Source organism: Populus nigra, chromosome 18, assembly GCF_951802175.1.
Source record: "Populus nigra chromosome 18, ddPopNigr1.1, whole genome shotgun sequence".
In the NCBI taxonomy this organism is placed as follows: Eukaryota; Viridiplantae; Streptophyta; class Magnoliopsida; order Malpighiales; family Salicaceae; genus Populus; species Populus nigra.
Genome location: NC_084869.1, coordinates 2,997,789 through 3,022,538, shown reverse-complemented (window position 1 = coordinate 3,022,538; position 24,750 = coordinate 2,997,789). Strand labels below are relative to the sequence as shown.

General features: G+C 33.6%; 3 protein-coding genes across 14 annotated transcripts; 1 reads left to right on the top strand and 2 right to left on the bottom strand.

Moving 5' to 3' along the window:
- Positions 1 to 3,718: 3,718 nt before the first annotated feature.
- On the bottom strand, positions 3,719 to 7,202 carry LOC133678136 (uncharacterized). 3 transcript variants are annotated; one of them, XM_062100348.1, is made up of 8 exons: positions 7,069 to 7,202; positions 6,861 to 6,963; positions 6,551 to 6,630; positions 6,101 to 6,397; positions 5,790 to 5,866; positions 5,466 to 5,508; positions 5,312 to 5,380; positions 3,719 to 4,183 (listed from the first exon to the last, which is right to left on the bottom strand). In XM_062100348.1, exons 1-8 carry the CDS (start codon positions 7,189 to 7,191, stop codon positions 4,172 to 4,174), a joined length of 804 nt encoding a protein of 267 aa, XP_061956332.1. In that variant the 5' UTR covers positions 7,192 to 7,202; the 3' UTR covers positions 3,719 to 4,171. The 3 variants fall into 3 exon arrangements, with proteins under 3 accessions (XP_061956332.1, XP_061956329.1, XP_061956331.1); XM_062100345.1 differs by lacking the exon at positions 3,719 to 4,183 and adding an exon at positions 4,397 to 4,993; XM_062100347.1 differs by lacking the exon at positions 3,719 to 4,183 and adding an exon at positions 4,397 to 4,993 and having other exon boundaries at positions 6,551 to 6,612.
- A 584-nt stretch (positions 7,203 to 7,786) lies between these two features.
- Positions 7,787 to 11,957, top strand: LOC133678625 (uncharacterized). Of its 8 annotated transcripts, none has more exons than XR_009836008.1 (3): positions 7,787 to 10,618; positions 10,925 to 11,050; positions 11,316 to 11,957. XR_009836008.1 is itself a non-coding variant. In XM_062101008.1 (2 exons), exons 1-2 carry the CDS (start codon positions 7,855 to 7,857, stop codon positions 10,615 to 10,617), a joined length of 2,085 nt encoding a protein of 694 aa, XP_061956992.1. In that variant the 5' UTR covers positions 7,787 to 7,854; the 3' UTR covers positions 10,618 to 11,957. The 8 variants fall into 8 exon arrangements, 3 of the variants coding, with proteins under 3 accessions (XP_061956992.1, XP_061956991.1, XP_061956990.1); XR_009836007.1 differs by adding an exon at positions 10,735 to 10,830 and having other exon boundaries at positions 10,925 to 11,957; XR_009836006.1 differs by having other exon boundaries at positions 7,787 to 10,830.
- A 5,791-nt stretch (positions 11,958 to 17,748) lies between these two features.
- Positions 17,749 to 22,453, bottom strand: LOC133678334 (pentatricopeptide repeat-containing protein At5g16860). Of its 3 annotated transcripts, none has more exons than XM_062100626.1 (4): positions 19,793 to 22,453; positions 19,026 to 19,300; positions 18,563 to 18,757; positions 17,749 to 18,151 (listed from the first exon to the last, which is right to left on the bottom strand). In XM_062100626.1, exon 1 carries the CDS (start codon positions 22,394 to 22,396, stop codon positions 19,847 to 19,849), a length of 2,550 nt encoding a protein of 849 aa, XP_061956610.1. In that variant the 5' UTR covers positions 22,397 to 22,453; the 3' UTR covers positions 17,749 to 18,151; positions 18,563 to 18,757; positions 19,026 to 19,300; positions 19,793 to 19,846. The 3 variants fall into 3 exon arrangements, with proteins under 3 accessions (XP_061956610.1, XP_061956611.1, XP_061956612.1); XM_062100627.1 differs by having other exon boundaries at positions 18,620 to 18,757; XM_062100628.1 differs by lacking the exon at positions 18,563 to 18,757.
- Positions 22,454 to 24,750: the final 2,297 nt, after the last annotated feature.

The window sequence follows — 24,750 nt, the reverse complement described above, 5'->3', positions numbered from 1 at the left end:
ATAATCAATTTGAGAGAGTTGACTAGTGCCTGGAGATTTATTTAAGAAGCGTGACCATGTATAATTATAAACGGTGGGAGCATTGGCTATCTTTAACTCATTAGTGGTATAATTCAAGTTATCATTCTTTTATAAAGATGACTCTATTTCAAGTATTGTGTAGCTATTCACATTCTAATTGGGAGTTGATTACATAAGAAAAAAACTATGGTAGCTATTGTAAAATATATGACAAGGAAGAGAATCAACATGAATCAGGTATTGAAGAAAACAGTTAGAGATTGCTAGACATAGGATGATAATATACAACAAAATCATAACTTAAAAGGAATTTCAAGTAAGAGATCAATTATTTCTTAAGTTGCAACCTTATAGATAAATAAACGTGGCTTTATGAAAAAACTTCAATTTGAGCCTGAGATTTTATGAACCATTCTTAGTTATACAAAGGGTGAAAGAAGTGGCATACAAGTTACAATTTCTAACAGGTTCAACCATACATCTAGTGTTTCATGTTTCATTATTAAAGAGAAAGGTTGGAAGTAATGTTGTAGTTACTTCTAACTTACTTAGATTGGATGAGTATGGAAGGGTCAAGGTGTTATTGGTGGAAATTCTAGATAGGAAAATCATGAAGAAAGGTGACATAAATTTTGTTACTTGGTCAATCAAATGGTTTAACTTGTTTTATAAAGATGTTATTTAAGAGAACTTAAAGGAATTAAGCATGTAATTTCTAGAGTTTAATGTGGATTCTTGAAGACAATAATCTCTTGATAGAGAGGGTATTGTTATAATAATAAGGAAAATGAGTAGACGTAATAGTAATAAAATAGCATAAATAACGACAATGGTTAATTCAACATGTGTTTGTAGTGACAATAATTAGTTTAACATGTGTTTGCTAATAATCCCATATGATGTAAGTAAGTTAGTTAACACAATTAGTTAGCTAACACAATTAGTTAGCTCGAGAAAATACTGTAAGTGAGAAACTTAGAAGGTAAACAATAAAAATTTACCATTTCTGTATTTCTAGAAGCTTGCTCTATTTACCTCTTATTTCTTCTAATCCTCTTAAATCTCTATTCTTGGAAGTGTTGCAAACTAAGGATTGATGGAAGGATATTAGTAATAATATGTGATAAATATATCAAAAAAACATTTAGTCATTGTTAACATATTTTGCATGTGTTTATTAACATATTTTAGCATGTGAAGATTAGTTAGTTAAGAATTAGTTATATGAAAGTTAGTAGATAGTTATAAGATTAGTTCATTGTATAAATAAGAATGTATGAGAATGGTGGAAACTAGGCAATAAAAAATTGATTTTGATGTAGAATTATATTATCTCACTCTTCTCTCTAATTTCTACTTCTCCCTCAATTTTCTTCTAAAACAAGTGTTTATTGAGGAGAGATCTTTAACAATTAGTGTCAAAGCCATTTTTCAAGGGTAAAGAAAGGTAGCTTGTGTTCAAGAAACTATTAATAATGGTGGAAAACAACATGGTGAAAGCTTTGGAAGAACACAATAAGAGATTTAAAGAGTGAATGTGAAACATTCACCACCAACTTCAAGAAATCATTGTTGTGATTCAGAAATGAGGCTCAAATAATTATCTTTGGTTATTTTTTCACCCACAAAAAGCATTTCAAACAAAAGCCAACCATCAAGACAATGTAAGTCTAACTTTTTTCAAGGAGGGTTATTGGAAAATGTCTAAACCTTTTAAAGTTATCCATGTTTGTAACGTGAGGCGTGACATTTCTAAAATTGACTTGTTTCAGATGTTCCAGTCATTTTTTATTCTTTTAATAAAAATAAGAATGTTGCTTATTGTGAATTATTATTTAGACCTTCTAAAAGTGAAGAGTTTGATGAAAATCTAGAGAGTTCTAGTGTGAAGGTGCAAGAAACTAAGAATTATATAAATGATGAATCAAAGAAGGAAAATAAAGCAAGATTAAAGATGATTAAGAAGAGTGCATCCAAGAAGAAAAAGATTAAGGAGGATTTGTGACAATTCCATTACAAAGAGAAGCCTATTTGGTTGTGCAAGCTTGAAGAGATCACCAAGAAAGAGTATGCTTCTTCCTACAAGAGTTTGACCAACGCATAGGATGATTATTTGATTGTTAAGCACTTCTCTATTAAGGGTCAACTAGAGTTAAAGGTTATTTTTTTTTGTGCCAAAAAGAGATCCATTTGATTTGTTTGACACTCATAATATGAAAAACATTAAGCTCTATAATAGAGGGTCTTCATTATAGATGACTCTAAATAAAACTCATAAGGTTAATAGAAAAAAACTCAATGAATAATTTTTAAATATTTGCAAAAATTCTTGTGAATAAGGATCTCTCGAAGAGGGGAGTATTGTTACGAGCCAATGATTGATGAAAGAAACTTAACAACAATGTATGATAAATATAGCAAAAATGCAATAGTCATTGTTAGTATATTTGAAACGTATTAATTAGCGTATTTTACGTATCAAGATTAGTTGATTGAATTAGTTAGTTAGTTAAGAGTTAGTTACAATTCCGTAGATAATTCAAAGAATGCATGAGAATAGTGGAATCTATACCATAAAGAATTGATTTTAATGTAGAATTGCATTATTTCGCTCTTCTCTCTTATTTCTTCTACTTGTTCCTCATTTTTCTTCTAGCAAAATGAATAAAGAGATTCAACAACATAGAGGAGAACTACCTACCAACTCCACCCATTGATCTACCTAATTACAATATATTATGGAACCCTCAGCGATAAAAGGCACTTTCTTGGAGTGCATATCTTAGGTAATAATTTCTCAGATGAGTAATTAATCCATAATAATTTAGCATTTATGGCCGCAGCATTCCCGTGCAACTGTGCATGGAGCTTTCCAAAAGTGAAATATCTAACATTTTATCACACGCAAGCAGATGCTATTTGTACAAAGTAAATGCTTTTGGAAAGTAGCATAACGTTAAATAAACATCACCCAGCCTCACATATTCCATGATGAATTCTCAGAGCTGTCTGCATTTAAGTGGACCACGTTGCTCATCCCACCAACAACATTGCTGATGATAAACCTGGATGGAGTCGTGGCTGGCGTCTCAAATGCTATAAATAATGGGCATGACTCACGGGGGCCTTTGTTTGCTTTCGGGGTGATAGCTCACCTTTATCCTTTCGTCAAAGGTTTACTCGGGGGCGTTAAATTCCCTTACATGATTATTTTTTGTTTTTCAGAGAGATTGGATGTTGCTCTGTGGTTGCAAATTGTTTTTTAAAGGTTTTGGGGTGAGTTTTCAGGTATTTTTAAGTGAAAACAAGTCGAAAAAAATAAGTTTTTTTTTTAAATTCTGAAACTTAAACACCTATTGGAGACTGCGACAAGTTATTTGCTGCCGTGACAGGAGATATTCACCATTTATTTCATGGCATGTAGCAACCCTCTGCTAGTGGTTTATCCATTGCCTAAGTCAGTAAATTGTTTTCTAATACGCCCATAATAATAGGAAAACTAGGAAAACAACCAGTATCCAACCTTTCTTTCTTTTTTCCAAGGACAAGAACAAGCTTCGAGACTGCAGCAGCTTAATATTAGCACCCCCTCCGCCCCCCAGAAGAACAACTTTTGTAAGGGCAAACCACAATCTTGATCAAGGCATTTAAACCCATGCTCGATACAAGATAGCAAATAGTCTTGAGTAACACAACAGAACAGAAACAGGACGATGATAAAAAATAATACAGTCCATATGCGGATACAAATGAGACAGGAGCATAAGACAATATTGCAGAAACCCTTAAAAGAGACAGGAACAGACCTTAGGACACGATATTGCAGAAACAATTTTCAACTCTGAGCCCAACCTTACCAAATATCTAATACTGCAGTTGTAATATATCCAACCGAATGAAAGTTCTATCTCCTAAAAAGTTAAATAGAGTAACTTTCAACCTTCACACATACAAAACATTAGTTTTCAGAGCACCTCTAACAACTCAAATGACGTGAACAGTAGAAACCTCAGAACACCGGCAAAAACTCAGAATTGTTCACCTTATTATTAGGACAAAAAAGAAAACCGAATTCAAGTACAGCTCCGATAACAAGGTAGAACCTGTTATAAGCCCCACCAATCTAAACATTCGGTCCAAATTCTCCTGCTCATCCACTCCCCTGCATATAAAAAACAAAATAATTTTGTATAATAAACAGGAGGATGAAAAAATCCTTCAATTAAAGTATATGTCAGAAAGAATTTGTATGAGTGACCCTCAAAAGCTTGAGATTTTCCCCCCAATTAACTGCACCAAAAAGATACAAAAAGATGAAGACTTTTGTATCAAATCAGCTACGTATTCCATCATATTTACCAATGAAAAGTTCCACTAGTGAAAAAAGCACATGTAAAGTTTCATTTATCAAATGTTCATGTCCATCTTGAAGAAATCAAATTGCAAAGATGGAAAACTTCCACAAAAAATGCTTCACTTGGTCAATGAATGGTCTCATTAGTGCAACTCTTGACCATTACATGCTCTGTTAGGCAAAACCATCTACTAATCAAAGAGAAGCTGTAAACCACCACCAAATAGCACATGCCTTAGCATGCTGTTCTTAGAGTCACCTAACAAAATAAACTAGAAGCCCATAGGAAGTACAAAATATTCTGTGCTATGATGAGGAACCGAATCCACACGCCCATCCCCATTTCTGGAATGCATGTGAAGAGAAATCTCGAAGTCAGAGCACTTTATCTAATCATTGCTACTACAAACTTGACCGGTTGGCCTTCAGAGATTTATTTCCGAAAGTCTTCTGATTTGGCAGGGATGCAATAAGCTTTCTAGGAATGCTGTTAGTAGATGGAAAGGCAGTACTAGGAAGAAACCCAAAAAAATTGCAATCCACAAGTGGAAATCAACAGAAAAATTTGTCTCCAGAATGAACAGGGCAGTGCTGTTGATGGCAATGAAGCCTACTAACCTATGAAAATACAATGGTTAAATGAATCCCAGAAACAAACCCTAATTATAGTGCAGTTTTACTCTTTAACACTAACATTCAACCACAAAATGCTAGCAATATATGGTAGAAATCTTCAATCATCTGTCTGTTTATTTACAAAGGCTTGCCATGTGCAAACATAAGCATATCAAAATTTTCGCAACATGCAAGAAATATCAAAAACTATATCTGGAAGAAAGCTTCTTTTTCTATCCTGAATTCTCACACGAACAAAATGGCATGTATTTTTAAGATTACAACATTATTATTCATAGAAAATAATGTAATAGTTTGTACCTCCAATATAACTTTGGCTTCATGGTCGAATGCTTTGCAGAGAATCTCGTAACTCTTCTCAAGACCCATCTGTGCAACAAATAAAGCTCCTTATAACAGAGGGGGTAAACATAAATTGTAGATACTGTACATAATGTAATCAATAATTGCATACCAAGGGATCAACTCTGGATGGTGAAATGCTTGATATTGTGTATCTGCATAGAAATGATATTGACTGATGAATAAAAAAAATCTTAAAAACCATTTTTTGTGGCAGAAATGATAAAGAAAAATCATGGATTGGTGGGGAAATGGTTAGTAGCCTAGGAAGGAAAGAGGTTTCTTCTGGTTTCTAATTTCCATTAGCATCCAAGTATACTCATTACTATTGCATTTTATCTAGCAAATGAGTGGAACTCAAATTAGATACTCAGAGCTAAATGTCACAAAATTTAAGAGATCACTAAGATAACAGTATTTCGAGTAAAAGACAAACCTCAGCTTACTTCTGTAGAAATTCATGGCTACTGCATTCGCTTTTTGAACTGTTAATACTACAGCACCCATGCAGCTCTACAGAAGATGAAATGAGTAAATTAAATCTCAAAGATGAAGCACAATTAGCATCTAGAAGATTTAATTCTGAGGTACAAGGTAAAGATACTAGAGATTTACATGGCGGGGGAGAAGGATAGTTCATATTACTTGTATGCTGTTCAATTAGAAAACCTAGAAACATGGGTGTTTTCATATATCTCATTAGTTATTCACAACCATTAAAGAGCTACAAGAAAGAGCATTCAGCACCTTGCGAGCAATAAGCTCAATTAGTTGCATAAGGAATTTCCCCAATCCCTTCCCTTGGACATGAGACTCGAGCTGTATTTCATACACATAAAGAACAGGTATATCTTCCTCAAGAGTAAAGCGATAATGTACAAATCCAACCAAGGGGCTTTTATCTAACTTCATTGAAATTTCATCAACACTAGCATTTGGAGCCTCGTGAACAAATATATAACGCGCTTCTGAAGCAACCATGTCCCTACACTTCACCTTTTCTTCTGATGACCACTCAGGACCAAACGCCACCTCCATATTGACCTGTAAATTTCAAACAATTTAGGCAATTCCACAATGGTACTAACACAGAATCTCCAACTCACATATTTATACAGCACGTGCAATATGAGATCACAGAAGCCCAAAATAACAAAAACAATAAGACTCTTAAACTCATTTTATTTTATTTTTTACCTTAAGGAGGTTTTGAATGTACCGCTTTACAGAAGAAGAAAGTTTATCCCCACTTCCAGATTCTAAAAACACAGACAGACCTAGTAATCATGACAGGGATTCAGCTTTCAAAAACATAGAATTTGTAAACAAAATAGCACACCCATAAAACAAAAGGAACCAACATCCTAAAATCTAATACTAAATAACTACAGTAAATCAGCCAATTCAATCATCCAATAAAAATGCACTCATAAAAACCAAGTAAAGAAATACAAAAAAAAAAATCAACCATATGAACCAATTTTGAGCAAGGAACTAAGGATTATACCGTTTCTATTGTAATGACAAAATGGTTGGAAATAAACAAGATGGTCCTTCTCAGAAGATGCTGCTTTTATCAATTCATCAATTGCCTTCTTCTTTTCCAGTATCTAAATAAATAAAAAGAAAAAAAGAAAGACTGAAACTTTACATCTCAAAATCCCTTAAAAGAAAAGAAAGAAAGCCTTTTTTTCGTGTTGGTTTTTGGGTTATACCTCTCTGCGTTTAGCCTTCTTTTCTCTGCTGCTAACAATGTTGCTGTGGCTCGCCACCCCCCTCGACTCCATTATTTTTCTGCAGCTCCGCTCAAAGCTCACACTCCACAATTTAATTACCATCTTTCAGGTAAACTTTATCTTTATCCCTATAAATTCATTAATATCCACTCTTAACCCTATATTTTAAACTTTCCTAATGTTACCCTTGTAGTTTCCAAAACAATTCAAAAATTCCGCAAACCATTAACCAACTTTTGAATTTGATTTTTTATTTTTTAAATATTATTTTTTATTGTGAGATATTATAACATATATTTAGACTCCTTTTTTTTGTTTCAAAATTTTTTTAAAAAAAATTTAAAATTTAAATTTTTTTCTTTACTTCAAATTAATTTTTTTATATTTTTAGATTTTTTGATGTGTTGATATTAAAAATAATTTTTTAAAATAAAAAAATATTATTTTAATATATTTTTTAAAAAAATATTTTTAAAAATAATAGTTACAACATATTTAAATATTCTATTAAAGGATACGAGCATAATTAAGGAAAACATAATAAAAATATGACATTAGTGGGTTTTAGTTAGTTATTTAGTTAGTTGTGGCTAAATTGAAACATTCTGAAAATATAGGGATAACAATGGACAATTTTAAAATAGAGGGATAGAAGTAAAACCCTTAAAACCGAGAAACCTTAAAAGTTAAGAGGTCTTGGAACCTCTCGTATCCTTGCCACCCTTCTGTCTCTCGGAAGTTTTTGTCTGCCTGAAAGACACGACCATGGCAATGATCGAGTTTTCACAAGAATGGAAGTCAGGATTTCCAATAGACACTGTGTCGAAAGCACCACTCTTACTCTCAAAACAAGCCTCAGAATCCCTTATTGGTCCACTTATATTCAACCCAATCCCTGAATCACTGGCACACCTCTTTACCTCTCCTGCTCTCTCTCCTCCTCTTCTAAACCCACCACCCCATCTTTCTCTCACAAGATTTATCTCCACGTCAACACTCGCTGACTCTCCTCTCCCTCTCTCTACTGCTTCCTCTATTGCCTTTTCTTTTGGCCCTCAAGATCTACACTTTTCTTCTCCTTTGTTAGCTTATAATAGACTCCAGTTCCTTAAATGCCCACATGATGATACTGTTGTTGTGTTTTTTTCCACTGGGACTAATCTTGACCGAATTGGGTTTTTGTTACTTTCTGTTAAAGATAAGAGCTTGGTGGCTACTGGGGATCAAAAGGGTGGGATTTTTACTGCTAGTAAGAGTTTGGGGTCAAAGATTGTGAGGGTCTTAGTGAACCCCATTGAGGATGATTCTTTTTTGAATGGTAATTATTCCTTTTCTGGCTCTTTTGGTTATTTGTTAGTTTATACTATGTATTCTGTGAATTGGTTCTGCGTTAAATATAGTGAAAGTATGAAAAGGCCTGTTTTGAGTTATTTAGGTTGTAAGAATTTTAAGAGTTGTGGAATTGCGAGTGCTTGTTGGAGTCCTTATATAAAAGTTCAGAGTGTGGTTTTGTTGGAGAATGGTACATTATTTTTGTTTGATTTGGAAGCCGATTGTTCTGATATGTATTTTAGGGGTACTAAATTGAAAGTTTCGTGGGGTAATGAAGGTAAGTTAGGAGATTGTAAATGGTTAGGGTGTGAGTTTAGTTGGCATTGTAGGGTTTTGATTGTTGCACGGTCAGATGCTGTTTTTATGATTGATTGGAAATGCGGTGGTTTTGATGTGACTTGTTTAGCAAGGATTGATATGTTTAGTGCATATGCTCTTAGTGAAAAGGAACGGTTCCTAGCTATGTCCAGGGCAGTTTCGGATAGTCTTCATTTTGCTTTGGTTTCTGAAACTATGTTAGTTATTTGTGATGTGCGCAAGCCTATGATACCTTTGTTGCAATGGGCACATGGTCTTGATAAGCCATGTTTTATTGATGTGTTTAGATTGTCTGATTTGAGGTCCAACTCAAGGGATGACACACATGACTGGGCGAATTCTTCAGGTTTTGGCATTATTTTGGGGTCATTTTGGAATTGTGAATTCAGCCTCTTTTGCTATGGACCATCCTTTCCTCCTCGTAAAGGGTCCATTGCCTTGGAAATTTCTAAATTTTCCAGTTGTTTATACGCTTGGGACCACCCTTCAGGTCTCATGTTATCAGGTGATGATTGTCAACGTGGAGATTGCCTTGTAAGAGAACAGTTTTGGAAGGAAGCTCTTCCTGAATGGACTGATTGGCAGCAGAAAAAAGACATAGTGTTGGGCTTTGGTGTTTTGAGCAACGATCTCTCTTCATTGTTGTTTGAGCCTGATGAATTTGGTGGTTTTGTTTTAATTAGATTGATGTCATCAGGAAAGCTTGAATCACAGAGATATTGTGCCTCATGGGAATTGGTTAAAAATATAGGAGTGGCTCAAAGAGATCCAATGCTGCATCCAGAAGACAACTTACTTTACTTCATGGGTGATGAGGAATACAAGGTCCCTAGAAAATTTAAGTATTTTGAACTGAACTATCTACATGCACATTTGAATGGCAAACTTTCTCAAGTTCTCGATTCAAACATGGCAAAGCCTTGTGAGTGTCCTCATGAGAAGGAATTGTTCAGCCTAGAATTTCATGAAGTATTGTGCAAGAAGCTGAAAATTTGTGGGTTTGGTCGATTTAGAACATCCCCTGCCATTACAGTTACATTTAATGACATAAACTTGCCAACAAGCATCCATGAGGTAGCTTTGAGGAGAATGTGGGCTGAATTGCCAATGGAATTCTTACAACTCGCCTTTTCCAGCTATTCTGAATTTCATGAAGTACTTTTGGATCAGAAAAGGGTTGCTTTGGAATTTTCAGTTGTTCCAGAACTACCTCAATTACCTCCATTTTTCTTGCGGAAGCCTTCAAACCACAGTAATAGGTGTTCACGTAAAGTGCAAAGTAGTGATGCCCTTGTGGGTCCAGCTCTTCCTCTCCCTATTTTGTCTACACTTCATGAGCTTCGTAATGGTTGTCCAAATTCACAGGAAGAAACAGGCGGATTTTCATCAGAATCGGAACTTAGCGTTCGATGCAATGAAGTTATGCAGGTGGCCAAGGAAGTGGCTGTTTCAGATTCCACAACCAAGCTTCAGGATGATAATGCTATCTCCCTTGATGATGACAGAGATGACTTTTTGGATCATTCTGAAAAACCAAAGTCTTTCCTTCTATACCATCCAACTGCATGTCAGCTCTCTTTTCAAGTTCACAAAGAGGATAATTGTGTGTATCAGGATGACACGTTTGCTTCCATGATTACAAAAGTGCATGAGAAACAGTCACCTCATCCTGAAAAGGTGGAAACTTTCAAACTAGAATTCTTTGATGATCTGTGCCCAATCGACTTGAAATTTGATGCTCGTGAGGTGAAATTTAGTTCACAAGAGTCGAAAATTTCAAATTTATTGAAGAAGAATTTTTCAAAATGGCAAGAGGAATTCACTCCTTATCGGGAATTTTGTTCCCAATTTACATCCCCTCGTGACAAGATGGCTTAATGTAAGATTTCTATTGATTGCAATTTCCACTGCTTATTTCTTCAATTATTGTTGTTTCGGTTTCTTATAAGTTCATCCCTTTTCCCTTTAATTTTACTTTTTAAAACGTCTATCCAGCTGATGCTTGCAGACTGCAAACATTATTGTATAGTTTCTTTTCTTTTTTTTTCTCCCGGGAGCTGGTTCTTCTCATACTTGGTCTGATGAACACGGGTTTGTGATCTGTGAATAATGCTCCACTTGCAAGTTATGTTATACTGATTCTATAGTTTGATGATTTTCTTGCAATTCCATTATTTACAAATAGAGGGGGAGCGGTGATTTTGCGAAGCAGCTGAACTGAATTCGCATCAATTTAAGGCCTTGAATATCGATGATCATTCTTCCAGTTTGATTCATGTTTTTCTCATACTTGACTTGTGCAATCCTCAAGGTAACTGTGAGTATGAAATAGAAAAAGTCTATGGATAAAATCTGCACTCTGTAACCGAGAAATTACTTGATCAAAATTTATTTTTTTAGACATCGGTGCAATATCCTTTTTTGTGTGCGTGAACCAATCAAGGATTGGAATTCAGAAATGCTAACATTAATTGACTGTAAAATCAGAAAAATTCAAATTGTAAGATAAAATAGTGAAAGCATTTTTATTGAATCTGCTTTTTCACTTGTTTAACCTACGATAATTGCATATGCAGGTTCCAGTTCAACAGGTGAACTTTCTGGATCTCATTTGTAATGGCACGAGCAGTAGGTACTTTGTTTACATTCTGGATACGTATGGCCATATTGTGGGCCATATTTGCAGGTTGTACACCTGGTCCGTTGAAAGCCCATGTATTTCAGTTTTAGTTGAAAATATTATGTTCGAGGATCTATACTTTGACACAGTATCAGTTTGTAGGATGGTTATTGCTCATCATGGGACCTCAACTTATTGAAAGAGGAGGTATCTAGTCATGACATTGGCATAGCAAGATGTTCAGTTCCACTGAACTTTTTACGTTGTACATACCCCCAATTAGTTTGTAGAGTCTCAATTCCAAGGCTTCTGAATCTGTACATGCTATAGGATTCGAGAATTCCTCGCCTGGCAATCTTGGTGCTTCTACCATTGAAAGGTTGGTGTTGTACTTAATTCCAGTTTATTTTCAGATGATTACAGTAGGATTTCAGGTCACCCTGATGTGCATTATGGAGTACAATATTGAGTTAAGTGCTGACATGCTATGACTTTTCCGTTTGCAATCCTGACCCTAATAGTAAAAGACCTTTGAGAAATGTATCATCTATCTGCATTGTTACATTAATATGGTTGATGCTAAGTTATTTGGTTATAATCTGTTCTTCAACTTCTCAGTTTCTTTGGTTTCATTGCTGCTTTTTACTCTCTTTTTTTATCACATAGACCTTTGGATGACCTGTTAATAATTGGAATTCCAGAATTTACTGAAGCAACTCTGCACCCATCTTTCTGGGATTAATTAGGAGATATTACTGTGTGTAATTTATTTATTTTTAGGCAAAGAAAGTTTTTAAAAAACACTTTGAAAAATATACCGTGACGTAAAAATAAACTCTCACACTCGGTAAATATCATTTATCATTGGATTATATTAAAAAAAAATACAAATCAATGCTGCTTTTTAAAGACATTAAATAAGTAAAACTTTTTATACCATAGTAAAAAGGATAAGTTTTCCAAAATCTGATCTCATGTGGTTAGCTTAGTCGTTCCAGGTATTAGTGGAAGCTAAATGCAGTTTAGATGAATAGCTTTATCATGAAAAGACAAGGGGTCAAGTTTTCGTGACAAAACGATTGGATAAGCATAAATATTGTGAGAGCCTCTTCTGCTATTTGGTATGACCATTGCCTTTTAATTCTTATGATAACCGTTTACCTTTAGATGTTATTTCTGTCCGGATTTTCTTTGTGCTGTTCTGTCCATGATTGTCTTTGATTTATTCAGCTTGATTTTATAATTCTATAAATTATGTCATTGAGAATATTCAGGGCTTTGTTATTATTGCCCTTTTGGATATTGGAGGCAATTAATATCTTATTTCTATCAAACTCATCCCTTAATTTTAACAAGGGAATATCACTTTAGGCTCTTATAGCGTGATCTGTTTTGAATGGTTTTGTTTCATGTGTAGCATATCACAAATAAGAGAGAGAAAATGGTAAACATGACCCTGTAAATTTAAGAATGGATGCTTTCACATCTTCACACAACGATTCTCCAGAACTAGCTATTCAAGCATGCTGTACTGTGTTCTGAGAGAAATTTACTCGAATGGATCTCAAAACACGACACAGGTTTGTTATGGCAACGACATGTTCAGGGTGTTTATGGTTACAACATAAATTAAGCTTGTTGTGGTAATAACATAAATTAAGCAGACTCAATTCCTCACAGAAAAATATGTTTCTCATGTTGAGAATTGACTAAAATATATTCAGACCAATTCAAGCAGTCTGAGCCTGGGAAGTCCAGATTGTCAATACAATCACACTATAAAGTTAAATTAAACAACATGAATGGCATATAGAAACAATTTGATACTGATAATCTCAGTTAGATATGTCGAAGAATAAAGCATAAAGCAATGCTTACTATCTGCACATTACACCTGGTTTGCAGTTATCCAACAAGCAGGTGAGATATATCCTGGAGTGCAAATGATCTAATTATCTAACCTGAGAAACTGATAGTGCCTTCTGGATAACAAAGTTTCGGAAAGGATCCACAAGGAGCATGGAAGCACCTGGATTGCTTAGCAACTCCAGGATTATTTGTGTGGATTGATCCTCACTTGTTGTTAACAAGCACTTCACAACATTACTTCCATACTTGTTACAAGAAAGAGCCATGTAACTCCCTTCAAACTGTGCGAGGATATTTTATGTGATTTGTGCCATCTTTAAATCTAGAATATGTTGCACAACTGTTCAGAGTGTTTATGGTTACAACATAAATTAAGCTTGGTATGATAGCATGAATCAGAACATGGCATTAATGGAACCAACGATGCTTAGCATGACTAATGCAATTGGTAGTATTTGTTGGACCAAGTTCTTCCATGCGACATATTATGCCTGGAGACACAAGTTTTGAAGATGGTTTTAGGTGGTGTTTTAATTCATGATGGTCGAGATTTGGGATGCAGATGGCAGGGGTTTTTTTTTTTTTGGAGATCTGGGTTTGGTTATGGAGCGGATGCTAGGGTTTTTATTTTTATTTAAGGGTAAATTTATAATATTTAATGTAAGGTTTCTTGTTTGTAAAATAAAAAATAATAACAATCATGTAAATAATCAAATATTTTTATTAATTTTTTTTATGGGGATATTAAGTACTATCACATAAAATTTAGAATATAAACTATAATATTTTAAAATATAGCGAGTAAATGAAAAATTAACCAAATTATATGAAGTTAAGGGTGTTTTTCTCTTTTAATAATGATATAATTGATGGTTAGTTACTATATTATTACCCACTAAACACACAAACAACTATGATAGGAAATAAAATAATAAATTATTTTTATCAATTTAATGACCAGTTTTTATTTTATCAGAAAAGGTTTGTATTGAATTGCTCAAACTTCCAAATTTACGTCAAATAGTGTAATTAAACATTATGTAATGAAGAAAAAATTTCATAATAATTTAGCATAAAAAACAATTAAAACCATAATATAGTTATAAAATGTTATTTAAAAAAATTGTATTAATATTTTTAGTACATTAAATAAAAATAATTACATGTTGGCACTTCAAGCTATAGTTGCCAAGTTCAACTATTTCTTATCAAATTAGTGAAGCCAATGTGATCTCCTGCACTGACTCATCCTTTTGCTCCTGACATGATATTACAACTATTTTCTACCTGTTGTTTTAGAATTTGTTGTAGGAATAATAAACTAAAATTCCTTACAAAAAAAGAAATTAATCCAAAAAATATTTTTATCTAAAAAATCACCAGAAATAAAAAAAAAAATTATACCAAATTAGAAAAAAAATCAAACGTCTAACTCTCATTCAAAATTTTTAAGTCATTGGGGCATTTTACTACAATTTTAGATTCTTACAAGTCCAAAATACATTGATGGTTTTTTTTTATGAATTTTTATTAAGATTATATATAATATTTATATCATATATACATTATATTTGTTTACATGCAATATACTCTTTTATTTTTTAATGAATTTTTTTTAATCAGAAACAAGGTTTTTTTAATAAAAAAAAACTTATCATGATCTCAATAATGAGTTTTAATAAAAAAATAATAAAAAAAAAAAGCATACCTCAATAATTTTTATGTGAGTGTATAACAATTGATTTTAAAAAAAAATATAAAAACATTTTTCGATATATATATTTATTCTCATTAAGTTAAAAATTCAAGAGTATATTTTATAAAAAAAAATTGTATATTAAGTTATATATAATTATTCATAAAACAATTTTTATTATTACTAATTTACCATAAAAAGCTATTATCATATTTAAAAGTTGTGGAATAATCATATATTTTAAAATTAAAAATCAAACAATTAATTAAAAAAGAAAGATTACAAGCTAATAGAATCAAGTCTAAGTGTTAATAACTCTGAAAAATATAATTTAACTGATCAGGTTTTAGATTTGTTCTCTAAAGATTATCAGTTTGAGTCTTACAAATCTAAAGGTTATTGAAAGATTACATAGTTATTAACTTCAAATCTAGTAAAATTAATTAAAATACACACAAACTGATTCGCGCGCGCGCGCGCGCACACACACACACACACATATATATATATATATATATATATATATATTCATCTTCATTAATTTCAAGATCCTTAACATGGTTTACAAGGTCACTTCCACTTGCCTCGCCTAAAGATGAAATTAGATAACTCCCTCATCAAATGATGAAATTACAATTCTGTAACCGTCTGTGCTCTACACTATTTACCCGGCACGTGTATCTCACGTGTCTCAGCTATTGGTGGCTCGATGTCGATTCTGGTGAGATTTTGGTGCGTTGAACGACTCACAAGCAAGCTCTTGATCTCTTTCAACCAAGGAAGGAGATCAGCTGCGATGAAGTTTGAATTATCCTTCAATTATCTTGCTTTTTATTGCTGCGAACAACAACATTGACAATTGAGACTTCTTGGGTTTTGATCAGAGCACGGAGGCACGTCTTTCTATGGAGGTCCCGGGGCATATAGTGGTCGGACGGAGGAGAAACAACTACTGGTTTCACTACCAGCGAGGAGAAAAATAGACGCGAGGTGGGCTCAAATATGGCGTGGCACATGGTGGATTCATGAGCTTGCTTGGCTAGACGATTTAGATCACACCTAATTTGATCTAATGGTCCAAATCTAAATGATTCAAAAATGAATATATGGATGCGATCTATTTGGGGTTTGATTAGGTGTGGATGAGCTTAGATTAAGTTTTTAATCAAGCGGTTGAGGTTCATTTGACATTGGAGATGGATTGTTGTGAAGATTTATTTCCTCTCTCTCTCTCTGTTTTCAATGGTCCACAAATTGAATTAAAAGGAAGGGGGTTCAATTAATTCCTAAGCTTTGTTTTGGTTTTTGCCACCCTAAAAGAGTCATCTTCTCAAATGTGCATCAGCTATGGTTTTTTCATCATTGGACTAAATATTAATTATGGTATAATGATTTATTTTTTTTGTCATTGTTTGTCCAACGCCTTTTCAGCATTTTTTTGCCTTCATGGTTTGGTGAATTTTGTTTTTGTTCCCAGTTGCCTTTTTATTTTTGCCTTCATGGTATAATAAAATTTTGTTCTAGACCCAAGTGTATGCCTTTTTATTTTTAATGGGTCAGGCCTCTAGTTTCTTTTTAACTTTAGATTTTTTGTTTAAATTTAAATTAATTAAAATAGAGTAACTAAATATACCTGTGGGAAAGTATTTAATTTCAATTGCTAATAATTGATTTAAATTAATTAAAAAAGTATTTTTTAATAAAATACAATTTAGCTTTTACTTGATTTTCAAATAAAACTGTAATATTTTTTTTAATATTAGCAAGCGTTCTTTTTATGCAACCCTGCATAATTTATTTTTTAAAATTTTATTCAATTGATTTTCTATATATATTTATTTTTATTATCATTTAATTAAATAAATAAATATTTTTTAAAAATAAAACGGTTAAACTTAATTATGTTTATAATCTATGTTACGAGTTTATATATATTAATTTATATTTATCTTTAACTCTTTAGTTTAATTTTTGGTTAATATTAACTTTTTTTTGTAATTTATATAATTCTCAATTTATTTGATTAATTGAATATATTAACTTTTTAATTTATAATTAATTTTTTATGTAAAAAAAACATTGAAAATACCTGTACATTCTTTGATATATATATTAAAAAAAATTTGATCCAGCGAGGCACGAGTAATATGAAAAGAAGGGTTGATTTTTGTGGCTGTGTATACGTAGGCGAGTCGCTCGATTATAATACAGTTCAAATCACCAAAAGACATGATAGCATAGGAAATAAAGGGAAGTTATTACATAAAATTAATTCCTCGGTGTAGATTTAAAAGAAATTTACTAATGACATGAAAATTTACTTTTTTATCTTTAAATCAATTACTTTAACACTATTTTAATTATTAAAATTAAAATTAAAATAATATTTTATAATACAAATGTTTTTATAAATTTTATCGAGTTAATTTTAAATGTTAAAAATAATATATATAAAAAATTCTTTCAAAATAAAACTTATTTTCATATGAATTATGTCTTTATAGGAGAAATAATTTTATTTTAATAACTCCTTTAAATATTTAAATATTTAGATCAGATCTTTTTTTTTTTCATAAGCAGACAAGATCTAAATATAAAACATATCATGTCCCATGCACAGAGTATGGAGTATATAGATTCTGCAAATAAGTTGAGTAAGGTTGACTGGGTTTGGCCGAGTCATGGGTTGACCTATCAGGTCGACCAGGTTTGACCAGGTCGTTGTACCAGCTAGTCTTTTAACAAATCCGGACCGGTTCAGTCCCCGGGTCAACCTAGTCCCGAGTTGACTTGCCGGGCCGTCCCGGATTTAATAAATATGGTATGAACTGAATATAGCTAATCACATATGGATTCTGCAAATAAGTTGAGTAAGGTTGACAGGGTTTGGCCGAGTCATGGGTTGACCTATCAGGTCGACCAGGTTTGACCAGGTCGTTGTACCGGCTAGTCTTTTGACAAATCCGGACCGGTTCAGTCCCCGGGTCGACCTAGTCCCGAGTTGACTTGCCGGGCCGTCCCGGATTTAATAAATATGGTATGAACTGAATATAGCTAATCACATATGGATTCTGCAAATAAGCTGAGTAACTGCTAATTTCAGGAACAAAAAGAGCATCGACACAGATGCAGGTTCATCTTCATCCTCCCAAAATTCTTTTACATAGAGTTGGGGACAGGTTAATTCTCTGCAACCACTGCAAGTATGGATACAAGTTGATAAGGTCCTGTAAAACCATAAAAGGTAATGATAAGCGAAGGAAAAATGGGAATAATGGTATTAACGAAAAAAAAAAAAACATGTCTTGTCGTATGAATTCCAAGCACTGTGAAACACGGCCCTTAATTATCTGTGGGATTCATAAACAGCTTAAAATTTACAGAGGCTACAAGCATCATCACAAAAATAATACACTTCATGGTTGATGCCTTTAAACCTTGTCCTGCTAGTTCTAATTCAATGAAAGGGTTCACCTCTCAACACAGAATACTACTTTCTGAACAACATTAGGAACTCCCTTTGATTCCACGTAGAGCAAATATGCATGTAAGTATATGTAACACTACCAAGAATTTTGATCTTAAACATCACGAATTGAACAAATGATTCATATATGTTTTTCAGACTTTTGACGTACTTTCATTTCATGCATGGAGTGCAAAGTGCTGCAAAAAATGAATGAGCAGAGGTCAACCATTCCCTGAGAGACATGCAGATTCCCAACTTCTCCAAATTAGATTGAAAATCAGCATTATATGCAAGTTCCATTCTCGTGACGATCATTCCACCGTAGATTTGATTTTATTATAGGGTAACTGTGAACATTTTTAATCTGGCAAGCGAAGTCATAAAAACAAAAACAATAGTAGGGACTAAGTCAGTCATTCCAGCTGCAATCAACCATCAGGAAAAAAGCAAGTTAAAGCAAAAGAAATAAGAAGATATTATATTTCATCTCTGTAATAATGAAAAAGGGCAGGAGAAAGACAGGGTGGTCCTTATTAGCAGGAGTAGCTTTATCAGTTTATCAACCGCCTTCTTATTTTCCGGTATCTACACACCCAGAGAAAGAAAAGAAAGGATTTTGTATGTCAAAATACCTTAGACAAAAAAGACTGTTAATTTGGTTTATTTCTTGTTTTCTTAACGCCTCTCTGTGTTTATCCTTTTCTCTGCTGGGTACAATGTTGCAGCTGCTAGGGAGAGCCCTTGCTTCACTGTTTTGCTGCTGCTGAGCTGAAAAGGACTTTCTGCTTTGCTCACTCCCATTTGAATCTTGTTTTGTTATTTAAGCAACTTTTTCCATCAATCCAGTTGACTTGGAGCTGCTGCTTCTAATCAATGGGAGTGCGTCCGGTATCTATATGATTGTTCCCTGGAACAAGAAAGACAGCTGAATTAAAGCTTAGAAACATTACATTGAGTTCCGAATCCTCTAGGGCCCAGACCAAAGATTTTAAGCAAAGGCTGTTCAAATTCCTTCATAATATCCCAATGAAATTCAGAAATTTATCTAAATAATACCAACTAAGTTTGCATTTAAATATGCAAACTCCGTTTCAGGATTTCAAACTGGCAATATACAGCATTGTCAGCCAAAAAAAAAATGAAACTGAAAGTTAAAGTCCCAAAAGCAAAGCAAGGTTTTGCGGCTATAATTGAGAGTACTATTAGCTGCAGACCCAAGAGATGGACAAAAATGCATAAACCAGAAAAGGAAAGAAACCATGATCCATGAGAGCAACAAAGAAAGTTTCAATAATCTTCTAAATTAGCCATTTTATAATTTTCCACCTCCCCTCCTTGGGGAGTACAAATATACAACTGTAAAATTATCCTTTTCATGCCTACAAAACTATCTAAATACCTCTTGTAGTTCTCGAAAGGGGAAAAAGTTGACTGTACATCTATAATTCCAGCATCACCAATAACCTCTGCAGGAGCAAGACCCTTTCTTGAAATGATGGAAGCGGCTTGAGTCTCTCAATATGATTTCATGGTCAATGATCATGGATATGTAGGTAATGGCATTGTGGCAATCTCCACAGACACGCAAGTTCTTGGTGATTCGGATGGGTGCCCCTGGAGTTGATATTAAGATGCCATAGGCAAGGGCCAACTTCTCACTATGTTCAAAAAGAAGATCAACTTTCTCTTCATCATCCACATCATGAAGTGCAAAGCTGGTCTCTGGAACATATCCAAGGACTTTAATCCGTTGAGTCAGACTTCTCAGGATTTCATATATCTGCTTTGACTGTGGATGAGTCTTGTCTGCAACATAGAAGGTTGTAGTGCCTTTCTTTCCCTGGACCCAACTGCAGCCAGGTCTCTTCCTAATTCCACTATTTTTCATCAAAGATCGGACCCTGGCCACATCTTTCCAGCGCCTGGCATTGGCATATATGTTTGAAAGAAGGGTATAAGATCCATCATTTTCTGAGTTCAATTCCAACAGTTGCTTTGCAGCATGTTCCCCTAATTCCACATTTGCATGGATCCTGCAGCCACTAAGCAATGCCACCCACACTATTGAGCTTGGTTCCATTTGCATACCTTCAATAAGCTCCATAGCTTCATTTAAGCGACCAGCACGGCCCAGTAGATCAACCATGCAAGCATAGTGTTCTTGACCAGGAATAAGCCCAAATTCCTTGCTCATGCTGTTAAAAAATTTAATCCCCTGATCAATCATTCCTGAATGGCTGCAAGCATAGAGCACAACAAGCAAGGTTACACCATCAGGCTGAGGGCCCACTCTCCTCATCTCGTCAAAAACCTCAAGAGCTTCTTTACCACGGCCATGCATACCATAACCTGTCATTAGGGATGTCCAAGAAACAAAATTCTTCTGCTTCAAATTGTCAAACACAAATCTAGCTACATCAATATCTCCAGATTTTGCATACATATCAATGAGACAATTGGCCACATAAAGAAAGGCAGAGTCAAAATGATTGCGTAATATGTAAGCATGAATTTGTCTACCAAGCCTCAGTGCAGCCAAACGAGCACATGCAATTAGGGCACAAGATATGGTGAAGCAATTCGGCTTTACTAATGCATCCTGTTTGAACATCCAGGAAAACAATTCCAATGCGTCATTGGCTTCACCATGCTGGGCATATCCACCAATCATAACAGTCCAACTTACCACATCCTTATCCTTTGGTTCTATGGAATCAAACATGGTGCGTGCCACATTGATACTTTTGCACTTTGCATACATGTCAATTAAAGCATTAATCACCATAAGATCATCCTCAAGATCACTCCCCTCAAAGTTCAACATGCATTTTATGGCATAACAATGAGTCTCCTTCCCATGAAGCAATGCTCCAACCGATGCACAACCAGAAAGAAGAGACACAAGGGTAACCTCATTTGGCTTCGACCCACAAACTTGCATTTCCCGAAACACATCCAAAGTTTCACACCCAAGTCCTCTCTGTGCAAATCCTGCAATAACAGCACTCCAAGACACAACATTCAACTCAATATTCTCCTTCCTCATCTTCTCAAACAAACCAAGAGCATCCTCAAACCTACCAATCTGTGAATACCCATTAACCATAGCATTCCAAGATACCACATCCTTCTCCTTAATCCTGTCAAAAACCTTGCTTGCCTCATCCACCATTCCACACTTCGCATACATATCCACCAAAGCATTACCCACAAACAAATCCTCAAACGACCCACTCCTCACTGCAATACCATGCACTGCTTTACCATGCAACCACGCACCCATCGATGCGCAAGCAGGAAGCACATTCACAAGACTAACAACATCCGGCCTCATATCAATATCACCCAGTTTACACATTCTATCAAACAACCTCAACGCATTCTTACAATCCCCTCTTTGCACATAAACAGCGACAATCGAATTCCACGAAACCAAATCATACACCCTTCTCTCACACATTTCATCAAACAGTTTGCGCGCACAGTCTAATTCACCACACCTTCCATACATCGCCACAATAGCATTACAAACAAACACATTAGACTCAAACCCGGTTGAAAAAACAACACCATGAATCGAAGCACCAAGTCTACAACACATTAAATCCCCACAAGCCTTAAAAACCAAAGGAAAAGTATAATTATCAGGAGTCCAGCCCAGTCTCCACATGTTACGGAAAAGAGCAAAGGCATGGTTCAAAAGTCCGGGTCGGATGGAATAGCGAATCAGTGCATTCCAGAAGTAGACAGCGGAAGGAGAGGGAGTGAGGTTTTGGAGGAGGGAGAGGGCATGGGAAGGAGAGCTGATAGCAATGTAAGTGGAAATGAGATTGGTGGAGAAATGGGTAATGAGGCCTTGGACAAGTGTTTGTTGGTGGATAAGGTTTACCTGAGAAACTGAATTGCATTGTTTGAGGAGTGTAGGAGTGATTAAGGGAGGAGTTATTGCAGCAGAGGAGGAGAAACGGCGGCTGTGGTGGAGGAGTATGTGGCGGAATAGCATGCTAGTGTAGTTGCGGCGGGAAATGTAATTATATTTGAAGTCCTCGAGTATTTGTTTTGGTGGTAAACATGTTTTTTAAAAATTATTTTTAAATTATTTTTTTATTTTTAAATGATTTCAATGTATTTATATATAAAAAAATATTATTTAAATATATTTTTAATTAAAGAGCATGCTTTATTCTATTTTTTATATAATATAATGTATGAATATTTAGATATTTTTTATTATACTCACATTAATTAATATTAATGTTTTTTAAAATGGTTTGGATGGAAATTAGATTCAACCTATACTTGTCAACTAAATTGGGTTGAGGGATGCTGTTTTTTTTTTTTTTTATCCGTTGAGTACTCTACCCGTCCCCTTCGTTTAATTATTATTACAAAAACCATATTAAATTATATCCTAAAATATTAAAATATGAAAATTAATATATCTCCAATTCTCCATTCATGAATTTTAATAATAAAAAATAAAATCCATATATTAAGCCATAAAAACTCTAAAAATTCAAATCCATAAATTATGCAAGAAAAAAAATATAAAAATAAATAATTTCAAGATTTATAACCGAGAGTTATTTGGAAACAAAATTGTATTGAAAGAATTACAGAAAATAAATTAATTCTAAGGTATTAATATTTTGCATGTTAGGATTGTAAATCTCCATCATTGTTTGCATCCATCATTATAAAAGTTCTAAGGTATGGTAGAAAGATGCAAAACGAAAATAAAATTTAAAAAATAAGAATAACATCTTAATTTTAATAGTGTTTAGAATAACAACCAAGAATTGAAATGAAATTTAAAAATCATAATGCTTTTATTTTCAATTCGAGAATGAATAGTAATTAAAAAAACAGTTTTATTATATAATAATGATAATAAAAATAATAAAAATGATTATGGTGATGAATAAGGAGCAAGAGTAAATAATTGTAATAATAATAATATAACAATAAAAATAATATATTTAAAAAATTTAATAATGAGACGTCATATAGAGGAAAGTGATGATAATGAAAAAGAAATGGAAAGAAAGATGGTGCAATAATTATAATTAACTATATATTTTTTTTATATAAAAATAGCATCATCATCGTTAATGTTAATGTTGGTTGTAGTAGTTGAAGTAATAATGATGATAATAATTGTTATAAAATGAGAGTGTGTGTGTATGTATAATCTTAAAAAAAATCATTATTATTCCTTGTTTTTATGTAGAAATCACACACTATTTAATTTTCATTATCATTTACACTCTTCGTTCTCATTCTCATTTTAATTCTTTCATTCAAATACATGTAAAGTAAATATAAAAACTTTCATTTTTATTTCTACCATTTTATTAGTTATTACCATACAACACCTAAGATTAAAATTCAAACAACATAGCATCTCCACTTCAAATGTTTATAAGCATAATACTAATATCTAAGTAAAAATATATATCAGGAATTCAAATAAATTAAAATATAGAAGCATTGTTAATCATAATAGAAATTACCTAAAATATCTAAACAAACTAGAAAATTTAGTAATGCTCCACTCTTAATATAAACAGTAAAATACCATAATTCTTTTTTCTTTTTATTACAAAAAGTGGATTGTTTACAACTCTCCTTATCCCTTCTCTCTTTCTCAGTCAAAACTACAACAATAACTAATAAACCAATAGCTAGTCCATATCTTTCCATTCTCTTTTTGATCGAACATCAACTCTCTCTCTCTCTCTCTCCCCCCCCCCCAAACAAAACACAATAGTAGTCTTCACCTGTCACAGGCCTAACCAGCACACAGTAGCAGTCTTCACCTATCACAGACATAACCAACAATTGTGTGATAGACCCCTTACCAAACCAGCCTCACCAACCAGAATCATTGTACTAGTCCATTAACTGTGTGTTTGGTATTGCGATGCAAGGTACTTCTTAAAATAGTTTTTCTCTTAAAAATACATCAAAATAATCTCTTTTTTTATTTTTTAACATCAAAACCATTATAAAGCACTAAAAAAACTTTATTTTATGTCTTTTCAAGCCAAAAACCCTTTTGAAAAGCAATCAGAAGAATAAAAAAAAAGTACTCTCAAACACACCATAAACCAACCTCTCTCACACCACTGCAGTAACTTCTATCTATTTAATACCACGATCAGCCCTCCACAAACCACCATAACAGCAACTACTACCCCTCAATAACCTAAACAACTCGACACAAATCACACCTGACATTCTAAGAAAAATCAAATTGATTATTCTTATTTTTTCATGTTTCAAACAAGAACAAATGGGTTTTTTAAACAGAATGGAAGTAATTTGTGATAAGGGAAGTGTTATTTAGCTTTATGC

Bases quoted from the DNA above. Each gene is read 5' to 3' on its own strand.
- LOC133678625 (XM_062101007.1), top strand. From the start codon at position 7,855: ATGGCAATGATCGAGTTTTCACAAGAATGGAAGTCAGGATTTCCAATA.
- LOC133678334 (XM_062100626.1), bottom strand. From the start codon at position 22,396: ATGCTATTCCGCCACATACTCCTCCACCACAGCCGCCGTTTCTCCTCC.
- LOC133678136 (XM_062100345.1), bottom strand. From the start codon at position 7,191: ATGGTAATTAAATTGTGGAGTGTGAGCTTTGAGCGGAGCTGCAGAAAA. The intron at 5,509-5,789 runs GTTTGTCTTTTA...ATTTCTATGCAG, and splicing joins TTCTACAGAAGTAAGCTGAG to ATACACAATATCAAGCATTT. The intron at 4,994-5,311 runs GTACAAACTATT...GTATTTTCATAG, and splicing joins AAGCCAAAGTTATATTGGAG to GTTAGTAGGCTTCATTGCCA.